At 43.4% G+C, this 25,251-nt stretch overlaps 1 protein-coding gene across 1 annotated transcript in view; it reads left to right on the forward strand.

Annotated features, from left to right (window-relative positions):
• Window positions 1–25,251, forward strand: part of LOC311099183 (calsyntenin-2-like) — a gene marked incomplete at both ends in the record, with an annotated part of 317,151 nt that overhangs the window by 224,559 nt on the left and 67,341 nt on the right. The window contains 6 exons of the mRNA XM_084139863.1: window positions 182–377; window positions 5,839–6,047; window positions 13,366–13,515; window positions 17,800–17,985; window positions 19,672–19,929; window positions 20,912–21,033. Coding sequence (XP_083995989.1) covers window positions 182–377; window positions 5,839–6,047; window positions 13,366–13,515; window positions 17,800–17,985; window positions 19,672–19,929; window positions 20,912–21,033 — 1,121 coding nt within the window. The remainder of the gene's footprint in view (window positions 1–181; window positions 378–5,838; window positions 6,048–13,365; window positions 13,516–17,799; window positions 17,986–19,671; window positions 19,930–20,911; window positions 21,034–25,251) is intronic.

Consider the following 25,251-nt stretch of genomic DNA (forward strand, 5'->3'; position numbering starts at 1 on the left):
CCATCATTAAAAACACACACAATGTCCTCGATAACGGTGTTCAGAGTGGCGGCATGCCGAGACACCTTTCCAGCTCTGAAAAACAACAGTTTCGACACACAATGTCCATTATATCTCTATTAATTCTCTCTCTACCCCTCATTTCCTCTCCACCTTCTCCTCCTCCTCATTTTCCTTGCAGGGGAGATCTGTGCATTTATGATCCACGGGCAGGAGGCCCCGTTCGAGGCGGTGGTCCTGAACAGGACGTCAGGGGAGGGGGTCCTGAGGGCCAAGGGCTCGGTGGACTGTGAGACCCAGAAGGAGTACACCTTCATCATCCAGGCCTACGACTGTGGGGCCGGGGCCAACGGGGCCAGCAGGAAGAAGTCACACAAGTAAGGAAGGAGTGTGTGTCGGGGAGGGGGGTTGGTGTGTGTTTCGGAGGGAGTGGGGATGTGTGTGTGTGTGTGTGTGTGTGTGTGTGTAGAATTAGGGTTAGGGTTATGTTAAGGGTTAGGATTAGGTTTAGGGAAAATATAATTTGAATGGGAATCAATTGTTTGGTCCCCACAAGGATAGTAAAACAAACGTGTGTGTGGCTGTATCTTTGTTTGTGTGAGATCGATTTTTGTAATAAAAAAAATCCATTATACAAGCAAACTGATATACACTGAGTATACAAAACATTAAGAACACCTGCTCTTTCCATGACATAGATTGACCAGGTGAATCCAGGTGAAAGCTATGATCCCTTATTGATGTCACTTGTTAAATCCATTTCAATCAGTGTAGATGAAGGGGGGAGACCGGTTAAAGAAGGATTATTTTTCAAATCAAATTTTATTTGTCACATGCGCCGAATTCAACATGTGTAGACCTTACAGTGAAATGCTTATTTACAAGCCCTAAACAACAGTGGAGTTTTAAGATAAATAACTGTTAAGTAAACAATAGATAAATAAAAAATGAAAGCAGTAAAATAACAGTAAAAATAACAGTAGCGAGGCTATATACAGGGGGTACCGGTACAGAGTCAATGTGCGGGGGCACCGGTTAGTCGAGGTAATTGCGGTAATATGTACATTTAGGTATAGTTACAGTGAATATGCATAGATAGTAAAAGGGGGGGTGGGGGTGGGGGTGGGGGGGACACAATGCAAATAGTCCGGGTAGCCATTTGATTACCTGTTCAGGAGTCTTATAGCTTCGGGGTAGAAGCTGTTAAGAAGCCTTTTGGACCTAAACTTGGCGCTCCGGTACCGCTTGCTGTGCGTCTATGACTAGGGTGGCTGGAGTCTTTGACAATTTTTAGGGCCTTCCTCTGACACCACCTGGTATAGAGGACCTGGGTGGCAGGAAACCTGGCCCCAGTGATGTACTGGGCCGTACACACTACCCTCTGTAGTGCCTTGCGGTCGGAGTCCAAGCAGTTGCCATACCAGGCAGTGATGCAACCAGTCAGGATGCTCTCAATGGTGCAGCTGTATAACTTTTTGAGGATCTGAGGACCCATGCCAAATCTTTTCAGTCTCCTGAGGGGGAATAGGCTTTGTCGTGCCTTCTTCACGACTGTCTTGGTGTGTTTGGACCATGATAGTTTGTTGGTGATGTGGACACCAAGGAACTTGAAGCTCTCAACCTGCTCCACTACAGCCCTGTCGATGAGAATGGGGGCGTACTCGGTCCTCTTCTTTTTCCTGTAGTCCACAATCATCTCCTTTGTCTTGATAACGTTGAGGAAGAGGTTGTTATCCTGGCACCACACGGCCAGGTCTCTGACCTCCTCCCTATAGGCTGTCTCATCGTTGACGGTGATCAGGCTTACTACCACTGTTAACTTAATGATTGTGTTAATGTCGTGCCTGGCCATGCAGTAACAGGGAGTACAGGAGGGGACTGAGCAAGCATCCCTGAGGGGCCCCCGTGTTGAGGATCAGCGTGGCAGATGTGTTGTTACCTACCCTTACAACCTGGGGGCGGCCCGTCAGGAAGTGTCCAGGATCCAGTTGCAGAGGGAGGTGTTTAGTCCCAGGGTCCTTAGTGATGAGCTTTGAGGAAACTATGGTGTTGAACGCTGAGCTGTAGTCAATGAATAGCATTCTCACGTAGGTGTTCCTTTTGTCCAGGTGGGAAAGGGCAGTGTGGAGTGCAATAGAGATTGCATCATCTGTGGATCTGTTGGGACGGTATGCAAATTGGTGTTGGTTTAGGGTTTCTGGGATAATGGTGTTGATGTGAGCCATGACCAGCCTTTCAAAGCACTTCATGGCTACAGACGTTAGTGCTACAGGTCTGTAGTCATTTAGGTAGGTTACCTTAGTGTTCTTGGGCACAGGAACTATGGTGGTCTGCTTGAAACATGTTGGTATTACAGACTCAGTCAGGGACAGGTTGAAAATGTCAGTGAAGACACTTGCAGGTTGGTCAGCGCATGCTCGGAGTACACGTCCTGGTAATCCGTCTGGCCCTGCGGCCTTGTGAATGTTGACCTGTATAAAGGTTTTACTCACATCGGCTACGGAGAGCGTGATCACACAGTCGTCCGGAACAGTTGATGCTCTCATGCATGCCTCAGTGTTGCTTGCCTCGAAGCGAGCATAGAAGTGATTTAGCTGGTAGGCTCGTCTCACTGGGCAGCTCGCGGCTGCTCTTCCCTTTGTAGTCTGTAATAGTTTGCAAGTCCTGCCACATCCGACGAGCGTCGGAGCCGGTGTAGTACGATTCAATCATAGTCCTGTATTGACGCTTTGCCTGTTTGATGGTTTGTCTGAGGGCATAGCGGGATTTCTTATAAGCGTCCAGGTTAGAGTTCCGCTCCTTGAAAGCGGCAGCTCTACCCTTTCGCTCAGTGTGGATGTTGCCTGTAATCCATGGCTTCTGGTTGGGGTATGTACGTACGGTCACTGTGGGGACGATGTCATCGATGCACTTATTGATGATGCCATTGGCTGATGTGGTGTACTCCTCAATGCCATCGGAAGAATCCCGGAACATATTCCAGTCTGTGCTAGCAAAACAGTCCTGTAGCTTAGCATCTGCGTCATCTGACCACTTCTTTATTGAACGATTCACTGGTGCTTCCTGCTTTAGTTTTTGCTTGTAAGCAGAAATCAGGAGGATAGAGTTATGGTCAGATTTGCCAAATGGAGGGCGTGGGAGAGCTTTGTACGTGTCTCTGTGTGTGGAGTAAAGGTGGTCTAGAGTTTTTTCCCCTCTGCTTGCACATTTAACATGCTGGTATAAATTGGGTAAAACAGATTTAAGTTTCCCTGTATTAAAGTCCCCGGCCACTAGGAGAGCCGCCTCTGGATGAGCGTTTTCCTGTTTGCTTATTGCCTTATACAGCTCATTGAGTGCAGTCTTAGTGCCATCATCGGTTTGTGGAGGTAAATAGACAGCTCAGAAAATATAGATTAAAACTCTCTTGGTAAATAGTGTGGTCTACAGTTTATCATGATATACTCTACCTCAGGCCAGCAAAACCTTGAGACCTTGAGAATATTAGATTTTGTGCACCAGCTGTTGTTTACAAATATACACAGACCGCCACCCCTTGTCTTTTTTATGTCCCGTTGGTAGTATATTCTTGATCGTAGCTCGCCTATTTTATTATCCAATGATTGTACGTTGGCTAATAGGACTGATGGAAGAGGCAAATTACTCACTCTCCGTCGGATCCTTACAAGGCACCCCGACCTACGTCCTACGTCCCAGATATCTGTCTCTTTCTCCTGCGAATGACGGGGTATGGGCCTTGTCGGGTGTCTCTAGTACGTCCTTAGCGTCCGACTTGAAGAAAAAACCTTTGTCCAGATTTTTAAGCCTTGAGACAATTGAGACATGGATTGTGTGCGTGTGCCATTCAGAGGGTGAATGCGCATTACAAAATATTTAAGTGCCTTTAAAGGGGGTATGTTTTAGGTGCCAGGCGCACTGGTTTGTGTCAAGAACTGCAACTCTGCTGGGTTTTTCACACTCAAAAGTTTCCCGTGTGTATCAAAAATGGTCCACCACCCATCCAGCCAACTTAACAAAACTGTGGGAAGCATTGGAGTCATCATGGGCCAGCATCCCTGTGGAACGCTTTCAACACCTTGTAGAGTCCATGCCCCGATGAATTGAGGCTGTTCTGAGGGCAAAAGGGGGGCTGGGTTGCAACTCAATATTAGGAAGTTGTTCATAATGTTTGGTATGCTCAGTGTAGCTCTACATGCCAAGCGTCCAGTAATAATCATAGACTGTGACTGAGCACATCCACTGTGCAATAGCAGCCCTCTGCAGTCCTAGTAACAGCTGAGACTTGCTCAATGGTCAGCTCTGGGGATGATTCTCATTAATGAGGGCCTGAAGGCTCCTTATGAGTCAGACAGTCATGGATAACAACAAATCAAGCCTTATAGCCCTGCTCTGATGAAGTGCTATTGAAGGCTGTGCTTTAGTGCACTGACTAAAGGCTGATACTGTCGCACAGAGAGAGAGATGGGCATGAGAGAGTGGGAGTGATTTCCCAGCTTGGTCATCTTTGATTAATGTCTCTGAGTGAAATAGGGCACCTGTCAATACTTGTGTGTGCATCCGTTTTACTTTCATCAAATTCGAATCAAAAATCTAATCAAAATCAAATTGTATTTGTCACAGGCGCCAAATACAACAGGTGTAGACTTTACAGTGAAATGCTTACAGGCCCTTTCACAACAATGCAGAGTTAAAAAGTAAGAAAATGAGCTAATAGTAACACAATAAATAACAATAGCGAGGCTATACAGTGCCTTCGGAAAGTATTCAGACCCCTTGATTTTTTCCACATTTAGGTTAAAGCCTTTTTTCAAAAATTGATTAAATTGTTGCTAAAATACGGATATATAACATTTACATAAGTATTCAGACCCTTTACTCAGTACTTTGTTGAAGCACCTTTAGCAGCGATTACAGCCTCGAGTATTCTTGGGTATGACGCTACAAGCTTGGCACACCTGTATTTGTGGAGTTTCTCCCATTCTTCTCGACAGATCCTCTCAAGCTCAGTCAGGTTGGATTGGGAGCGTCGCTCCACAGCTATTTTCAGGTCTTTCCAGCGTTGTTCGATCGGGTTAAAGTCAAAGCTCTGGCTGGGCCACTAAAGGACATTCAGAGACTTGTCCTGAAGCCACTCCTGCGTTGTCTTGGCTGTGTGCTTACGGTTGTTGTCCTGTTGGAAGGTGAACCTTCGCCCCAGTCTGAGATCCTGAGCGCTCTGGAGCAGGTTTTGATCAAGGATCTCTCTGTACTTTGCTCTGTTAATCTTTGCCGAGATCCTGACTAGTATCCCAGTCCCTGCCGCTGAAAAACATCCCCACATCATGATGCTGCCACCACCATGCTTCACCGTAGGGATGGTGCCAGGTTTCCTCCAGACCTGACGCTTGGCATTCAGGACAAAGAGTTCAATCTTGGTTTCATCAGACCAGAGAATATTTTTCTCATGGTCTGAGAGTCTTTAGGTGCCTTTTGACAAACTCCAAGAGGGCTGTCATGTGCCTTTTACTGAGGAGTGGCTTCCGTCTGGCCACTCTACCGTAAAGGCCTGATTGATGGAGTGCTGCAGAGATGGCTGTCCTTCTGGAAGGTTCTCCCATCTCCACAGAGGAACTCTAGAGCTCTATCAGAGTGATCATCGGGTTCTTGGTCACCTCCCTGACCAACGGTTTGAGGACATTAAGTATTTTGTCATCATTAGTACTTATTATTGGAAGAAAGAGCATCAAAAGTCTATGCCTCACTACCTTCCCCCACACTTTTTGCTCTCTCACTCTCTCCCCCCCTCCCTCTCTCCCCCCTCCCTCTCTCCCCCCTCCCTCTCTCCCCCCCTCTATCCAGGGCGGTGGTTCACATCCAGGTGGATGACGTGAATGAGTTCTCTCCTGTGTTCCGGGAGGCCGTGTACCACGCTGCAGTAACAGAGGAGAAGATCTACGACAGCATCCTGCAGGTAGAGGCCTGGGACCAGGACTGTTCCCCGCAGTACAGCCAGATCTGCAACTACGACATCGTCACCTCCGACACACCCTTCGCCATCGACCGCAATGGTCAGTGAACTCTAACCTCATCCCCTGACCTCAAAACCTGCAGGTCAAATGACACAAGCATAGGCTACTCTGACTGACCTTGCGTTAGGTCAAACTTTTGTACTTTTGCTCTCTCTACACATTGTTAATTCTGCTCTCAGAAAAAAAAACATAAATTCCTTCAACTTGGTTACACTTTACTTTCTATAACAGTAATGACACAAACTGTTCCTCAGGCCATCAAATTGGCTCGGCATAATTTGAATAGTCATTACCAGAAGTTCGTATCTAGATTGACTTACAGTCCATTCACAGTCAGTACATGTGGCCCATGCGGGAATTGAACCCAAAAATGTGATTTGCTGTTGCCAGAATCTTCTCCAACCAACTGAACTTAGTTAATTATATTCATAGCACATATCTCACACCATTTGTCAGCGTGCTTCCCCATTCATCTTCTGATCACAGTGCAGTGTTATACAGAGTGATATGAAACTGGATCCAGCTCTGTGTGATCAGTGGGAACACAAGGACGAGTGGAGCCCGCTTATCAGACAGGCCAAAATGTTTCTCTGTCACGTCCTCCCTTTCTCTCTTCCTCACTTTCTCTCTCTTTCTCTCTCCTTCCCTGCTTCCCTTCCTTCCTTTCTCTCTCTCTCTCTCTCTCTCTCTCTCTCTCTCTCTCTCTCTCTCTCTCTCTCTCTCTCTCTCTCTCTCTCTCTCTCTCTCTCTCTCTCTCTCTCTCTCTCCTCTCTCTTTCCCTCCCTCTCTCTCTCTTCTTTTCTTCCTCCCTGTCTGGTGACTCTGATTTCCTCTGGCACGGCCCAGGCCCCTCTGTGACTTTTATAGCTCCTGTCCGCCATTCCAGCTTCGCGGCTGGCAGTCGCCTCGCCTCCTATAGCCCTCCCACTGTCTGCAGTGCGACTAGCGCTCGTGGTGCTCAATTAGAACTGAGCGGAGTGATGCATTGGGGCCGCCAGTGTGTTTTGTACTGAGGGGGCTTCTGGCTCCATCATTAACCGTGGATCATAGGCCTGAGTGAGTTATTAAATAAAACAGGCCCGCCAGCCCTCTGCAACTCAGGGAGAAAGATGGAGGGAGTGAGGAAAGGAGAGAGGATGTGTGAGAGAGAAGTACAGAGAGGGAGAGGCCAGAAGAAAGAATCAACAGAGAAAAGAAGAGAGACAGGGAAGTAGAATCAGTAATAAGGAGGAGAAACAGCGACACAGATAGAGATACGGTAGTTCCAGCTCATTCAGAGTTGAAGGTTGTCTGAATTTTGCCTGAATGTTTCTTCTCTCCCTCATCGATCCTGAACAACTGATTGAGGTTTTATACTGAGACAGGCAGTGAAGACGTACACTACCGTTCAAAAGTTTGGGGTCACTTAGAAATGTCATTGTTTTTGTGAAAGAAAATAAATAAAATTGTCCATTAAAATAACATCAAATTGATCAGAAATACAGTGTAGACATAGTTAATGTTTTAAATGGCTATTGTAGCTGGAAACTGTTGATTTTTTTATGGAATATCTACATACAGTGGGGGAAAAAGTATTTAGTCAGCCACCAATTGTTCAAGTTCTCCCACTTAAAAAGATGAGAGAGGCCTGTAATTTTCATCATAGGTACACATCAACTATGACAGACAAATTGAGAGAGAAAAAATCCAGAAAATCACATTGTAGGATTTTTAATGAATTTATTTGCAAATTATGGTGGAAAATAAGTATTTGGTCACCTACAAACAAGCAAGATTTCTGGCTCTCACAGACCTGCAACTTCTTCTTTAAGAGGCTCCTCTGTCCTCCACTCGTTACCTGTATTAATGGCACCTGTTTGAACTTGTTATCAGTATAAAAGACACCTGTCCACAACCTCAAACAGTCACACTCCAAACTCCACTATGGCCAAGACCAAAGAGCTGTCAAAGGACACCAGAAACAAAATTGTAGACCTGCACCAGGCTGGGAAGACTGAATCTGCAATAGGTAAGCAGCTTGGTTTGAAGAAATCAACTGTGGGAGCAATTATTAGGAAATGGAAGACATACAAGACCACTGATAATCTCCCTCGATCTGGGGCTCCACGCAAGATCTCACCCCGTGGGGTCAAAATGATCACAAGAACGGTGAGCAAAAATCCCAGAACCACACGGGGGGTCCTAGTGAATGACCTGCAGAGACCTGGGACCAAAGTAACAAAGCCTACCATCAGTAACACACTATGCCGCCAGGGACTCAAATCCTGCAGTGCCAGACGTGTCCCCCTGCTTAAGCCAGTACATGTCCAGGCCCGTCTGAAGTTTGCTAGAGTGCATTTGGATGATCCAGAAGAGGATTGGGAGAATGTCATATGGTCAGATGAAACCAAAATATAACTTTTTGGTAAAACCTCAACTCGTCGTGTTTGGAGGACAAAGAATGCTGAGTTGCATCCAAAGAACACCATACCTACTGTGAAGCATGGGGGTAGAAACATCATGCTTTGGGGCTGTTTTTCTGCAAAGGGACCAGGACGACTGATCCGTGTAAAGGAAAGAATGAATGGGGCCATGTATCGTGAGATTTTGAGTGAAAACCTCCTTCCATCAGCAAGGGCATTGAAGATGAAACGTGGCTGGGTCTTTCAGCATGACAATGATCCCAAACACACCGCCCGGGCAACGAAGGAGTGGCTTCGTAAGAATCATTTCAAGGTCCTGGAGTGGCCTAGCCAGTCTCCAGATCTCAACCCCATAGAAAATCTTTGGAGGGAGTTGAAAGTCTGTGTTGCCCAGCGACAGCCCCAAAACATCACTGCTCTAGAGGAGATCTGCATGGAGGAATGGGCCAAAATACCAGCAACAGTGTGTGAAAACCTTGTGAAGACTTACAGAAAACGTTTGACCTGTGTCATTGCCAACAAAGGGTATATAACAAAATATTGAGAAACTTTTGTTATTGACCAAATACTTATTTTCCACCATAATTAGCAAATAAATTCATAAAAAATCCTACAATGTGATTTTCTGGAGAAAAAAAATCTCATTTTGTCTGTCATAGTTGACGTGTACCTATGATAAAAATTACAGGCCTCTCTCATCTTTTTAAGTGGGAGAACTTGCACAATTGGTGGCTGACTAAATACTTTTTTCCCCCCACTGTAGGTGTACAGAGGACAATATCAGCAACCATCAGTCCTGTGTTCCAATGTCATGTTGCGTTTGCTAATCCAAGTATATCATTTTAAAAGGCTAATTGAACAAGAATAGACTAACGAGTTTCAGAAGAAAGTTATTTTTTTCTGGTCATTTTGAGCCTTTAATCGAACCCACAATTGCTGATGCTCCAGATACGCAACTAGTCTCAAGAAGGCCAGTTTTATTGCTTCTTTAATCAGCACAACAGTTTTCAGCTGTGCTAACATAATTGCAAAAGGGTTTTCTAATGATAAATTAGCATTTTAAAATGATAAACTTGGATTAGCAAACACAACGTGCTATTGGAACACATGACTGATGGTTGCTGATAATGGGCCTCTGTACGCCTATGTAGATATTCCATTAAAAATCAGCCGTTTCCAGCTACAATAGCCATTTACAACATTAACAATGTCTACACTGTATTTCTGATCAATTTGATGTTATACTAAATGGACCAAAAAATTGTCTAATGGAACAAGAAAATGTCTAAGTGACCCCAAACTTTTGAACTGTAGTGTATATTTAAAGATAATGAATACATTTAAAATAATTAATACGAAAGTCAAGAGTTGGCTATAACATGAGTACAAACAAAGTGAGTGTGTGAATATGTGTGTAAGTGTTTGTGTGTGTGTATTATGGTGTGTATTATAATTTCCCATCATAAGAATGTATCCCCATTCCCCAATCAAATACCTTCATCGATACAAAAAACTAAACAAAAAAATCTGTATTTTTTTCTCCAATCTGGCAACCCTCAGAAAATTGGACATAGCCTTGTATAAAATGCATTATGAAAGAATAATAATAATAATAATAATATGCCATTTAGCAGACGCTTTTATCCAAAGCGACTTACAGTCATGTGCGCATACATTTTTACGTATGGGTGTCCCGGGGATCGAACCCACTACCCTGGCGTTACAAGCGCCATGCTCTACCAATTGAGCTACAGAGGACCACCAAAGAAATGGTGTAATGTAGTCGAAAAAGTGGAGCTTTGTATTAAATGCATTATAAAGAAAATTGTGTAATGTAGGCTCAACGAAATATGAAATGCGTTATGAAGAAAACTGTGTAGGCCTACTGTTGCCTACACAAAAAAAAAGGGCCTTTCTGACTTTCTGACTACAAGTATCCCAAAGTATTAATTGAAAACAAGCATAGAAAACAGTATTGGAATTAATACAACATTTAAAAACGTAAGGCTACTACTATATTATAATTATTTTGGTGACAACCTGGTGGATTAACAATATTTGCTTGTTAACAGTTTTTTTTTTTTATATAAATAAATGTGGGACACAAAAAAAAGGCAGTGTCGAAAACCATTGCCCATCATGCATTGCTCTAATAACTTTCAAAAGATTGTTCCGAAGTTTACCCCCCAAAAATGTATTTTCCAATGAATGAAGTTGCACAAAAATGTGTGTCTTTTCACACAATTCAAAGACAAACAATGCCACCCCTCAGAGCCTGTTTCCTCTCTAGGTTTTCCTAGGGAGTTTTTCATAGCCACTGTGCTTCTACATCTGCATTGCTTGCTCTTGGCATTTTAGACTGGGTTTCTGTATAAGTTCTTTGTGACAACTGCTGATGTAAAAAGGGCTTTATAAATACATTTGATTGATTGAGCTCTCTTCACTCCCTTAAGGTCTCATTTAGGGTAGAATCCACACAACTCAGATTTTTTGCCTAACTCATGCATTGTAGTCAATGGGAGATTCCCGCAAAAAAATAGTAATGCCTGCACATCTTAAATTAGGGTTAAGCTCATAGAGACCAGTGTAACCACCACAGCCATTGCAGTCTTCATCAAAACCCTTAGCACTTTGATTGCTTGTATGGAACTACATCTGAATAAAGGCATCGCTTTGATTTACTGCATGGCATTAATCTCCACAATCAGCACTAACAACGTACCACTCCACTAACTCTCCGACCCAGATTCACACAAGGAAGTGAGAGACTGAGATATCCTCCTTTTTGAGGGTACATCATGTTCATAGGGTCCATCTGGGAGTGGAGCTGTCCAGGTTTGAGGGCTCACACTGCTCCTGACCTCCTCTCCTCTCCTTGACAGCTGCAGAGCTGCCTCCAGGGCAAGATTCATTAATAAATGCCAACCTGCATCAGCATCAGGAGCATAGAGATACAACTATAGAAAGGCTGATGTCATAGGACCTCAAACCATAATTCCTCTCTAGTGCTCTATCTCTATGATCCAGACACTGACATACTCTCAGACAACCAAACTGGCTGTAGAGGTTACCAGCTAGTTGAGCAAAATAGCCTCCGTTTAGGGAAGGTGGGAAAACAAAAGCTAACGAACTTACATTTGAAGTCGGAAGTTCACATACACTTAGGTTGGAGTCATTAAAATTGGTGTTTCAACCACTCCACACATTTCTTGTTAACAAACTATAGTTAGGACATCTACTTTGTGCATGACACAAGTAATTTTTTCCAACAATTGTTTACAGACAGATTATTTCACTTATAATTCACTGTATCACAATTCCAGTGGGTCAGAAGTTTACATACACTAAGTTGACTGTGCCTTTAAACAGTTTGGAAAATTATAGAAAATGATGTCATGGCTTTAGAAGCTTCTGATAGGCTAATTGACATCATTTGAGTCAATTGGAGGTGTACCTGTGGATATATTTCAAGGCCTACCTTCAAACGTAGTGCCTCTTTGCTTGACATCATGGGAAAATCAAAAGAAATCAGCCAAGACCTCAGAAAAGAAATTGTAGACCTCCACAAGTCTGGTTCATCCTTGGGAGCAATTTACAAACGCCTGAAGGAACCACGTTCATCTGTACAAACAATAGTACGCAAGTATAAACTCCATGGGACCACGCAGCCGTCATACCGCTCAGGAAGGAGACGCGTTCTGTCTCCTAGAGATGAACGTACTTTGGTGCGAAAAGTGCAAATCAATCCCAGAACAACAGCAAAGGACCTTGTGAAGATGCTGGAGGAAACAGGAACAAAAGTATCTATAGCCACAGTAAAACAAGTCCTATATCGACATAACCTGAAAGGCCGCTCAGCAAGGAAGAAGCCACTGCTCCAAAACCGGCATAAAAAAGCCAGACTACGGTTTGCAACTGCACATGGGGACAAAGATTGTACTTTTTGGAGAAATGTCCTCTGGTCTGATGAAACAAAAATAAAACTGTTTGGCCATAATGACCATTGTTATGTTTGGAGGAAAAAGGGGAAGCTTGCAAGCCGAAGAACACCATCCCAACCGTGAAGCACGGGGGTGACAGCATCATGCTGTGGGGGTGCTTTGCTGCAGGAGGGACTGGTGCACTTCACAAAATATATGGCATCATGAGGAAGGACAATTATGTGGATATATTGAAGAAACATCTCAAGACATCAGTCAGGAAGTTAAAGCTTGGTCGCAAATGGGTCTTCCAAATGGACAATGACCCCAAGCGTACTTCCAAAGTTGTAGCAAAATGGCTTAAGGACAACAAAGGCAAGGTATTGGAGTGGACATCACAAAGCCCTGACCTCAATCCTATAGAACATTTGTTGGCAGAAAAGGCGTGTGCGAGCAAGGAGGCCTACAAACCTGACTCAGTTACACCAGCTCTGTCAGGAGGAATGGGCCAAAATTCACCCAACTTATTGTGGGAAGCATGTGGAAGGCTACCCAAAAACTTTTGACCCAAGTTAAACAATTTAAAGGCAATGCTACCAAATACTAATTGAGTGTATGTAAACTTCTGACCCACTGGGAATGTGATGAAAGAAATAAAAGCTGAAATAAATCATTCTCTCTACTATTATACTGAAATTGTACATTCTTAAAATAAAGTGGTGATCCTAACTGACCTAAGACAGGGATTTTATACTAGGATTAAATGTCAGGAATTGTGAAAAACTGAGTTTAAATGTATTTGGCTAAGGTGTATGTAAACTTCCGACTTCAACTGTAGATGTTAGAGTGTGATGAGGATATTAATTTGGATAGGAGAGGAACTCAGTGAAATCGATGAACAATACATGAACTAAATCTATTTACAGACAATGGCAGTGAGTTGAATTGTCTTGAGTGCATCCCTCACGGTTGTGATGGTTCATATTTTTATGTTAGTATTTTTTTAAAATCTTCATTTCTCCTCTCCCTCATTAGGTAACATCAGAAACACGGAGCGTCTGAGCTATGACAAGCAGCTGCGCTACAAGATCATGGTGACCGCCTTCGACTGCGGCCAGAAGAGGGCGACGGAGAGTGTGGCGGTGCACATCGACGTCAAGCCCGTCTGTAAACCTGGCTGGCAAGGTCAGTGACATCAAAAAGGAAGACTGTCTGTTCACACTGCATAGATCTAAGTTGCAGATCCCAAAAGTTACTAAAAGGTTGCTAATCATTCAATAAGTCGTTTGGGTGCCCCGAAGTTAGAGGCTACCACACTGTAGCTGGTGAAGAGCAGCAGAAATCAATTCACTCCTCACAAAATGGCCGCCAACATGACTCAGAGTACTTGGTTGCAGCACTATCAGTGTCTCTGCGTTCTCCTTGCACTGTTATTTTCTCCCTCTGCACCCCAGTAGTGTTCTAAGAGAAAGAGAAGCTCTCATCTTCCCTGTTGAGGCTTATAGCTACACTCTCACACTCCTTGCTCTGGATCTTACAGTCCTCCTCGATTCTGTTTACCCGAGCAATCCAGGTCAAGGGCCCCTGTGGAGAAGGGAAGAGGGGAATACAGCATATCCCGTTTTAGAATAAAGCCCCAAGAGGGAAGAAAACATTGTTTAAGGAAACCCGGTGGAACTTGACTGGATCTTGTCTCAAACTACTGTAGCATTCACACAGTTAAGGCCTTCACAAGTGGACAGGGTCCCCCACTGCTTCATTAGGCCACGTCATGAAAAGAAAGGCTGGGGAGACACCTTCATCTAATTAGAAGAAATCCCTCCTTTCCTTAAAGGTCGAACCCGCCTTTGTTATTGTTTTGGTTTTGTTGATGAAATGAAGGTGAGGAGCGTCGGGCAGTGTGGTAAATATATTTTTTTAAACGGTACATATTGTGCTGTTCTGTCACGCGTGCACTGATATCCGAGGGGGGGGGGGGGGGGGGGGGGGGGGGAATGGTTAGTTGTTTGCAGTTTGTTGTTGTAATATCCCAAAAGGACGTGGCAGTTTCACCAATTTAAGGATTTTACCTTTAAAGACAGTGTGTGATTGCTCTTGCTGGAAATGTAGCTTGAAATGGTGCCAGGGTTTTTCCATTACCTGAATGGAGGCTTACGCAGTAGTGGGGGGTACCTTGATACTAAAGGGCAACTCTCCATGAGACACTCACTGTAAATGTCACCCTCAAATAGAGCTATATCTAATAGTCCTCAAAGTCATGGCAACAGACGGTACAAACTGCTGCGAAGTACAGTAAAGTGTGGCATTCCCACAATCTCTTTGTTTTAAAAGAGTCATTGGTCCTGCCCTTCAGACCAATAAGAAATATGAACACGTTATACTCACAAAAAGCTCATAAATGTTACATAATGGGCCGTAATGTGTAATAATTCCAGCCATAATCCAACATAGGCTAGTAGCCATGAACCTTGGCATATATAATCATAAATATAAGATGTAATGAGGCATTAACATATTATGCCCATGATTTACATGGCTATATACTTCATAAAGTCATTTATTTGACCTTGTAACCGGATAATGAAATGTGTTGGAGTATGATTTGTGTCATTGAACAGAAAAGCCTTGTGTAATTGAATAGAAAGTCTATTGAAATCATAGCTCTATTTGAAATCGTGCATGCAAGATTTCAATGGTCTTCAAGACAACGCTAACACAGTATATTTTCATTACCAGGATAGATAGATGGATAGATAGATAGATAGATCAAATCAAATCAAATGTTATTTGCCACATGCGACGAATATAACAGGTGTAGACCTTACAGTGAAATGCTTACTTACAAGCCCTTAACCAACAATGGAGTTTTAAGATTAAAAAAAAAAAAAAAAGTTAAAAATAACAAATAATTAAAGAGCAGCAGTAAAATAAAAGAACAGTAGGGAGGCTATATACAGGGGGGTACCGGTGCAGAGTCAGTGTACGGGGGCACCGGTTAGTTGAGGTAATATGTACATGTAGGTAGAGTTAAAGTGACTATGCATAGATAATAAACAGAGTAGCAGCAGCGTAAAAGAGGCGGTGGGGTGGGGGGGGGCAATGCAAATAGTCCGGGTAGCCATGATTAGCTGTTCAGGAGTCTTATGGCTTGGGGGTAGAAGCTGTTAAGAAGCCTTTTAGACCTAGACTTGGCGCTACGGTACCGCTTGCCGTGCGGTAGCAGAGAGAACAGTCTATGACTAGGGTGGCTGGAGTCTTTGACAATTTTGAGGGCCTTCTTCTGACATGGCCTGGTATAGAGGTCCTGGATAACAGGAAGATTGGCCCCAGTGATGTACTGGGCCGTACACACTACCCTCTGTAGTGCCTTGCGATCGGAGGCCGAGCAGTTGCCATACCAGGCGGTGATGCAACCAGTCAGGATGCTCTCGATGGTGCAGCTGTAGAACTTTTTGAGGATCTGAGGACCAATGCCAAATCTTTTCAGTCTCCTGAGGGGGAATAGGCTATAATAGATAGATAGATAGATAGATAGATAGATAGATAGATAGATAGATAGATACATACATAGATAGATAGATAGATAGATATTGTCCTCCCAAAGAGGAAACTATACTGAACAAAAATATAAACGGAACATGTAAAGTGTTGGTCACATCTTTCATGAGCTGAAATAAAAGATCCCAGACATTTTCCCTATGCACAAAAAGCTTATTTCTTCCTGTTACATTCCTGTTAGTGAGCATTTCTCCTTTGCCAAGATAATTCATCCACCTGACAGGTGGGGCCTATCAAGAAGCTGATTAAACAGCATGATCATTACACAGGTGCACCCTGTGCTGGGGACAATAAAAGGCCACTCTAAAATGTGCAGTTTTGTCACACAACACAATGCCACAATTGTCTGAAGTTTTAAGGGAGCGTGCAATTGGCATGCTGACTGCATGTTCATTTCTCTACCATACATCGCCTAAAATGTCATCCGGCCTCACAACCGCAGACCACACCAGCCCAGGACCTCCACATCTGGTTTCTTCACCTGTGGGATCGTCTGAGGAGTGGGGTGGTGCTGTGGAGTATTTCTGTCTGTAATAAAGCCCTTTTGTGGGAAAAAATGTATTCTGATTGGCTGGGCCTGGCTCCCCAGTGGGTGGGCCTATGCCCTCCCAGGCCCACCCATGGCTGCTTCCATTGCCCAGTCATGTGAAATCCATAAATGAATGCCTAATTAATTTATTTCAATTGACTGATTTCCTTCTATGAACTGTAACTTGAAATTGTTGCATGTTGCGTTTATATTTTTGTTCAGTATACCACATGAGTATAACTCTTAATTAAATAGAGCAATTCCTGTACCTTTTCTGTGCAAGCCTTCTAACAACATCCTCTCTCTGTCTGCGTCTCCCTGGTCATGTCATTTCTCTCTCTGAGTGTTTGGCCTTGAATATATCATGGAACAGACTCGACAGCTGTCAACTGCCCGCTCCACACACAGCAATAAAATGGCTATAACTGCTGCTTAGACTATAAAGAAGGCCTGGTGCGGCCCACGGATACATATGGAGGGTAATCGAAATGTAAAATGGGTGACAAAGATGACAGACGAAGTCAAGGGGAGGTGAGGCCTTCCTGCACTGGAGCTGTCATGTTCCTTGAGCATGTAATTCGCATCTGGCGTTCTCCGTCTTCCGCCATCTCTCTCGTTCTTTCTCTCTTACTACATCTACCTTTCTCTCTCTTTCCCTTTTTCTCTCTCTCTCTATCTCTCTGGTCATATGCCACCTATCATGGCTGATCCTTCCAGCCACCCATCCCATTTTTGCGTTTTCATGCCATTACCTGGCAATCTGGCATATCACTTTGGTCTGGTAGAGAACCATCAACATCCCTCTAGACTTCTTCTGACGATTGCCTCAGCACTTCAAGCGTCTTATATCGTAGCCTCCTGTGTCAGAACCTCACTTCTCCCTAAGCTTATTGGTGTGTGAAGTCACCTGTCACCGTTCAGCTTTAGTGAGGAGTGCTCCGTGATGCCTTCAATTCAGAGGCTTGCTCTGGTATTCAGTGGAACCCTTTTCCAGCACAGAGCATTGGCTCTGTGCTGGAGCTAGCCTGGCAATCGTAGCGCCAGTGAAAGATAGGACAAAATATGCTGAGCTAAAAACAGGCTAAGGGTCTAACCTTCACCCAAAGTGAATACCAAACATGCAAGTGGTGACTAATACAACAGTGGGAGAGCCTGGCCAGTGGCTGAATGCATTTATCGTTTCTAGATGATTTAGTTCTGTTTTAGAAGTAATAAAATGTTTTATTTAGAAATGTTTGTGTCTACAGTAGCACAATGATGATAAAATAGTTCAGTACAGTGTTGCCCTAACAAGCCACTTTTGGCATATGAATTAATAAGCATTTGTAAAAATACATTTTCTATTGGGAATAATAAACTATATACTTCTCTCATTCTCCCAGGCTGGAACAAACGAGTGGACTATGAGCCCGGAACAGGAAGCAAGCAACTGTTTCCCAAGATGCACCTTGAGACTTGTGACGGCCCGCTGTCGGCGGTGAGAGCCATGGTGGAGCTGCAGACCAGCCACATCGGGAAGGGCTGCGACCGGGAGACCTACTCCGAGAAGTCCCTACAGAAACTCTGTGGTAAGCCACAAGGAAAGAGAGAAATTAAAATAATAAAATGTTCTAATAACATTTCATCCTGTGTGCAGTTGCACATTATGTAATGTGTTAATTACACTTATGACAAGTCATAGAGACAAGTGGGTGTGCTTTTTCTGTCTTACTCAACTCATTAATGGTTTCCAATTACTGTAACTACTCTAATTTCAATTTTTTTGTCACGTTGAGTCACACCAATGTCTAACAGTCAAATTATAAACTAGTAGTTATTTAATTGTAGTTTGTAAGTCTACAGGTAGGTGGCAGGTAGCCTAGCGGTTAAGAGTGTTGAGCCAGTAACTGAAAGGTTGCTGGTTCGAATCCCTGAGCTGGAAAATCTGTCTGTGCCTTTGAGCAAGGCACTTAACCCTAAGAGCATCTGCTAAATTAAATGTCTATATTTGATCAACCTTATGAATCATTGTTATTAATAATTCTGGGGAGAAATCTGCTCAAGTGAACATTTTCATTGTGAAGAGTTGAAAATGTGAACGGTCTCAGATTTTTTTATGTATTTCTTTCTTGGATTTATTTTCCTGTTGTGAAAAACTGAAGCGTGATATGGTTGGCTAAAAAATTATATGCATCAAAAACAGTTTATTGTTCGACTCAAACCTAAGTCTTTATGTGTTTAAGTAATGGCTACACACGCATACTTGATATGCTCATTTAGATGCAGAAGTATTTCCCAACTTCTTTAGTATGCAAAGTTTGCAAGCCAGGAGCTTTTCCAAAGCTCCATAATCGTATCTAATATGCAATAAAACAAATTGTAATAGTTTTTTTTCCCCGAGCAACATTGACTTCTGTGAGAGTACAAATATCGGTACACATAAATAGAGAGCACACAGAGATTGCTCAAGAGGGCCGCCATATAATTTTTTAGAGCCACTAAAGATAATTGAATTAGGTCAACAACATCCTACCATTCAATTTGAAAAATGTGTTAAAAAGAATCTGTCTAAAAAATAAGTACTTACTTTATTTCCTAAGCAGAGAAAGGTTGGAAGTTTGATGTATTCATAGCTTTCATGGCCAGATGTGGGCTGGTCAATACTAAACTAAGATGAATAGAAGACAGGGGTCACAGATTTGACAAGGCCTTCTGAAAACTGTGCAGAGTGAGAGTATGAGACTGAATCTCATCAACTTCTCTCTCCTCATGATCACAGTGAAAGTCCTGACACAGTTTAAAGAGGCCTGGGTGTGGATTTATGCTGCCATATCGATTGACAGGCATGAATGTTGCATAGTTTAAAAGAGCTGGCCTGTTTCTTCGAAGGGGTGGGCGGGGTGGGAATTTGGGGGAGAGAACCAAGTGTCTTAACATACAGGGTCATTCATCACTTGTTAGATTCATACTGTCACCTCTTGTGTGACATAGAGAGGGTGACGCTGTGGTGAGAAGAAACATATGTAAAATACCTTTTCCAACGAAGACTGTTCAGTTCTGCAACAATTCAGCATCTTATCTCTGTACTGTTACATTCTAAGCCCACATAATTATCCCCATGACAACACCCTGCATAGACATCGTGAGATTAGAGATTTTTAGATAACATCCAACTCAAATGTTACATGTATCAGTCTCCTTTTAACCTTGTGCCACTTTTTGTGTGTCAAAATGTCACGCACTGAGTATGTTCTCATCTTTAATTGGTCCTCCAGGTGCAGCGTCCGGCAGCACAGACCTCCTCCCCGCCCCCAGCGCTTCCACCAATTGGACGGCCTCGCTGCTGACAGACAATGGGCGGGATAGCGACCTCATCTTCCGCTTCGATGGACGGCAGGCATCCAACGTGCCGGAGCAGGTGGTTCCACAGAACCTGACTGACCAGTTCACCATTGCCACGTGGATGAAGCACGGGCCTAGCCCCGGTCTGAGGGCTGAGAAGGAGACCTTGCTCTGCAACTCCGACAAGACCGGTGAGACCAGGAAGGGGTTCATTTGGGGAAGTCATAATTTTATGGTGGTGAGGTGGTGGAACTGTTGCCCAAATTGAGGCTATTTATCTTCTGTCACAAGATTTAAGAGAGAATCAATGCAATAGCCACTTTTAGGGCTACCATTTATTGTTCCAGGTAAGCTGTAAGACAGGAGCAAATTGCGTCCAATGTGAAGACAGTTGGCGCCCAACTTGGGACGTAGGAACATTTTGTGCCCAATCTGGAGTGGAGGTGGCGTAGCCGTGTAGATGCAGAGGTTGTTTTGTCATCTGTCGACCACTTCTAGTTTCAGAGTTAGACTAAGTGGAGCTGTGAGGGTGTGACTGGAGACAGGCAGCCTGACAGGCTCTTATTGATTCCATCGACCTCTCCACTCACACTGAGCGAAAAGGAGAGTCCATCAATATGCACTGCCAAAACAGCCCTGTGTGTAACCCAAGCGGCTCCAAGGAAAAGCACAGAAGGGGGGTTATGATGAAAAGTGTTGCCATGAGAGGAAAGCCGTGAAGTCACACACCTCATTAGCGTCCCACAGGGCCTTTCACAATGTCACAATGGCACAGGGAGCATGGGACATTTATCGAGCTGCCTCGTGAAGTGGCAGGGTTTAATTCAAAGTGGCACACGTCAATAGCATTTACAGGACATATTGCACCAATAAGCTCCTTTGCCCATAATGACAGATATAATTTCAGATAGAGTACCACTTTAGCATTTGTAAAATATCATTTATTTTCACTCTTAACTGTGGAATATAGTTTTTTTTGTCAGATAAGGTATAATACTTATATATTTTTATGCAGTAGACTGTCTAGAATGTCTATGTTTTTCTGTGAAGTAGAATAGAGAATATCTCTATTCTGTTCTGGCCAGAAAATGTAGTTAATATAACTCAAACGTTTATGAATGTTCTAAGCCTGTAATTGCCCGTTTTCTGTAATGTATCCATATCCTTCTACAGAAATGAACCGGCACCACTACTCCCTGTACGTCCACAACTGCCGTCTGGTGTTCCTGCTCAGGAGAGACTTCACCCAGGTTGACAATTTCCGCCCTGCAGAGTTCCACTGGAAACTGGAGCAGGTGAGCTGACCTATGACCTCTGACTTTTGACCGAGGAGAACAGGAGTAAGTCATGATGATGGGAACCTCCACTGTTCCATTGTCTATACTTGCATACATCAAAGGTGAAATAAATAAATAAAATACCACTTAGAATCAGGGCCGGCGCCAGAACAAAACGGTTGGAGGGCAATTTAATTTTGATGTTTTTTTCACTGGACCTTCTATGTGGATATATGTAAAAAAAATATATATGCGATACCAGTCAAAAGTTTGGACGCACCTACTCATTCAAGGGTTTTTCTTTATTTTTACCATTTTCTACATTGTAGAATAATAGTGAAGACATCAAAACTATGAAATAACACATAAGGAATCATGTAGTAACCAAAAAAGTGTTAAACAAATCAAAATATATTTTATATTTGAGATTCTTCAAAGTAGCCACCCTTTGCCTTGATGACAGCTTTGCACACTCTTGGCATTCTCTCAACCAGCATCATGAGGTAGTCACCTGGAATGCATTTCAATTAACAGGTGTGCCTTGTTAATTTGTGGAATTTCTTTCCTTCTTAATATGTTTGAGCCAATCAGTTGTGTTGTGACAAGGTAGGGGTGGTATACAGAAGATAGCCCTATTTGGTAAAAGACCAAGTCCATATTATGGAAAGAACAGCTCAAATAAACAAAGAGAAATGACAGTCCATCATTACTTTAAGACATGAAGGTCAGTAAATCCTGAAAATTTGAAGAACTTTGAAAGTTTCTTCAAGTGCAGTCGCAAAAACCATCAAGCGCTATAATGAAACTGGCTCTCATGAGGAACGCCACAGGAAAGGAAGACCCAGAGTTACCTCTGCTGCAGAAGATAAGTTCATTAGAGTTAACTGTACCTCAGATTGCAGCCCAAATAAATACTTCACAGAGTTCAAGTAACAGACACATTTCAACATCAACTGTTCAGAGGAGACTGTGTGAGTCAGGCTTTCATGGTCGAATTGCTGCAAAGAAACCACTACTAAAGGACACCAATAAGAAGAAGAGACTTGCTTGGGCCAAGAAACACGAGCAATGGACATTAGACCGGTGGAAATCTGTCCTTTGGTCTGATGAGTCCAAATTGGAGATGTTTGGTTCCAACCGCTGTGTCTTTGTGACAATATACACTGCTCAAAACAATAAAGGGAACACTTAAACAACACAATGTAACTCCAAGTCAATCACACTTCTGTGAAATCAAACTGTCCACTTAGGAAGCAACACTGATTGACAATACATTTCACAGGCTGTTGTGCAAATGGAATAGACAACAGGTGGAAATTATAGGCAATTAGCAAGACACCCCCAATAAAGGACTGGTTTTGCAGGTGGTGACCACAAACCACTTCTCAGTTCCTATGCTTCCTGGCTGATGTTTTGGTCACTTTTGAATGCTGGCGGTGCTTTCACTCTAGTAGTAGCATGAGACAGAGTCTACAACCCACACAAGTGGCTCAGGTAGTGCAGCTCATCCAGGATGGCACATCAATGCGAGCTGTGGCAAGAAGGTTTGCTGTGTCTGTCAGCGTAGTGTCCAGAGCATGGAGGCGCTACCAGGAGACAGGCCAGTACATCAGGAGACGTGGAGGAGGCCGTAGGAGGGCAACAACCCAGCAGCAGGACCACTACCTCCGCCTTTGTGCAAGGAGGAGCAGGAGGAGCACTGCCAGAGCCCTGCAAAATGACCTCCAGCAGGCCACAAATGTGCATGTGTCTGCTCAAACGGTCAGAAACAGACTCCATGAGGGTGGTATGAGGGCCCGACGTCCACAGGTGGGGGTTGTGCTTACAGACCAACACCGTGCAGGACGTTTGGCATTTACCAGAGAACACCAAGATTGGCAAATTCGCCACTGGCCATCTGTGCTCTTCACAGATGAAAGCAGGTTCACACTGATCACATGTGACAGAGTCTGGAGACGCTGTGGAGAACGTTCTGCTGCCTGCAACATCCTCCAGCATGACCGGTTTGGCGGTGGGTCAGTCATGGTGTGGGGTGGCATTTCTTTGGGGGGCCGCACAGCCCTCCATGTGCTCACCAGAGGTAGCCTGACTGCCATTAGGTACCGAGATGAGATCCTCAGACCCCTTGTGAGACCATATGCTGGTGCGGTTGGCCCTGGGTTCCTCCTAATGCAAGACAATGCTAGATCTCATGTGGCTGGAGTGTGTCAGCAGTTCCTGCAAGAGGAAGGCATTGATGCTATGGACTGGCCCGCCCGTTCCCCAGACCTGAATCCAATTGAGCACATCTGGGACATCATGTCTCGCACCATCCACCAACGCCACGTTGTACCACAGACTGTCCAGGAGTTGGCGGATGCTTTAGTCCAGGTCTGGGAGGAGATCCCTCAGGAGACCATCCGCCACCTCATCAGGAGCATGCCCAGGCGTTGTAGGGAGGTCATACAGGCACGTGGAGGCCACACACACTACTGAGCCTCATTTTGACTTGTTTTAAGGACATTGCATCAAAGTTGGATTAGCCTGTAGTGTGGTTTTCCACTTTAATTTTGAGGGTGACTCCAAATCCAGACCTCCATGGGTTGATAAATTTGATTTCCATTTATAATTTTTGTGTGATTTTGTTGTCAGCACATTCAACTATGTAAAGAAAAAAGTATTTAATAAGATTATTTCATTCATTCAGATCTAGGATGTGTTATTTTAGTGTTCCCTTAATTTTTTTGAGCAGTGTATTTGAATTTTTTTAACACGTTTTTGGTTACTACATGATTCCATATGTTATTTCATAGTTTTGATGTCTTCACTATTATTCTACAATGTAAAAAATAGTAAAAATAAAGAAAAATCCTTGAATGAGTAGGTGTGTCCAAACTTTTGACTGGTACTGTATATAGGCACTCCACGAATACAATTTATTGAACACTTTACTTTGTTTATATATATTCTTACAACTATGAAACAGAAAGCATTTGTGTTGGAACCCGGTATAAGCTTATTTTTATGACGACAAAATAAAAATAAATACCCCAACCACCAAGATGCACCGTCAGCAAGATGCATGGTCAAATGACAACATCAATAGCCTAAACGTCATTACAAGCTCCAAGTGTGCTTGATAGTAGTGAAAATCATCACAAAAGCAATAATGGCATAACGATTCTAAGTGTTGATATGACAGCAGTCAAAAAGTCCATTATCAGTTGACGCATGTCCATGTCACATAGCCTAAACAACAAAATCTGTTGAGCGAGTGGCCGATTTTGTTTCTTGCTTGTGATGTAGGACCTGCTCTCTCAGTAATTACATTTTGTGCTGATAATAGCCCGTAGAATTCTCACCAGCTTGTTCTATTCCAAACGGTGCCGTCCTCTCTCCTGTCTCATCGTTTCATTTAGTGGTGGCATGGGCACCTGCTCACTGCGCACAGTTCTGGCTTTTTAGTGGTTAGGCCTCGGAGGTGTAGGTTCCGTTAGAGGCTCAGAATCAGAAGAATACTCATCGGCGATGTCATCATGATTAATTTCTTCCCCACCCTCTGAGTCATTTTCATTCAGATTTTGTAGCAACGCTAACGAGTGCATCCATTCGTCTTGGTCTTCTTGCAATTGTAAATTACGCACGCTCTCACTGTGTACTTCAAGTAGGCCAGAGTAGACTGATAACAGAGTACATAACATTTTGAGATTATAATTAGAATAGATCAATACAATAGAATGGCCCGACCTGTTCTTCATTCACGATTGGTGATTACATAATTATGCATTGTTCATTTTCCCTCGCTCATCAACTCATCCATTCTCACCATCATACTTTAGCCTACTTCATTTATTTGTTATTAGATATGTGAAATTAGTTTCAGTATAGTTTAGGTACTGTGGAGAGAAGGAGGGGCAACGGGGAAACCATATAAAAAATGACATGCCCTCCTAAAGCTGTCTATAACACCAGATCTGTTTGTGATATTAAGATTCTAACAAAGACAGTGTGTATTATAGACTTATTTAGGAAAAGTCAAGGATGGAGGGGGCATGACTTTCAAAATGGCAGAGTAATCAATTTTTGTAATTCATGAGCAGTCCAAATGACTACTTTAGCGGTTCTATTGTGGGTTTTATAGTAGCACATGTAATTTAACTGTACAAATGTATTAGCCTTTATTTTAATGTGACATGAACACAACCAGTCATGATGTTTTCATCTGATTGCAAAACAAATCACTTCAAAATGTAGGTT

The sequence above is a fragment of the Coregonus lavaretus genome (assembly GCF_964263955.1).
Source record: "Coregonus lavaretus genome assembly, chromosome: 23".
Lineage (NCBI taxonomy): Eukaryota > Metazoa > Chordata > Actinopteri > Salmoniformes > Salmonidae > Coregonus > Coregonus lavaretus.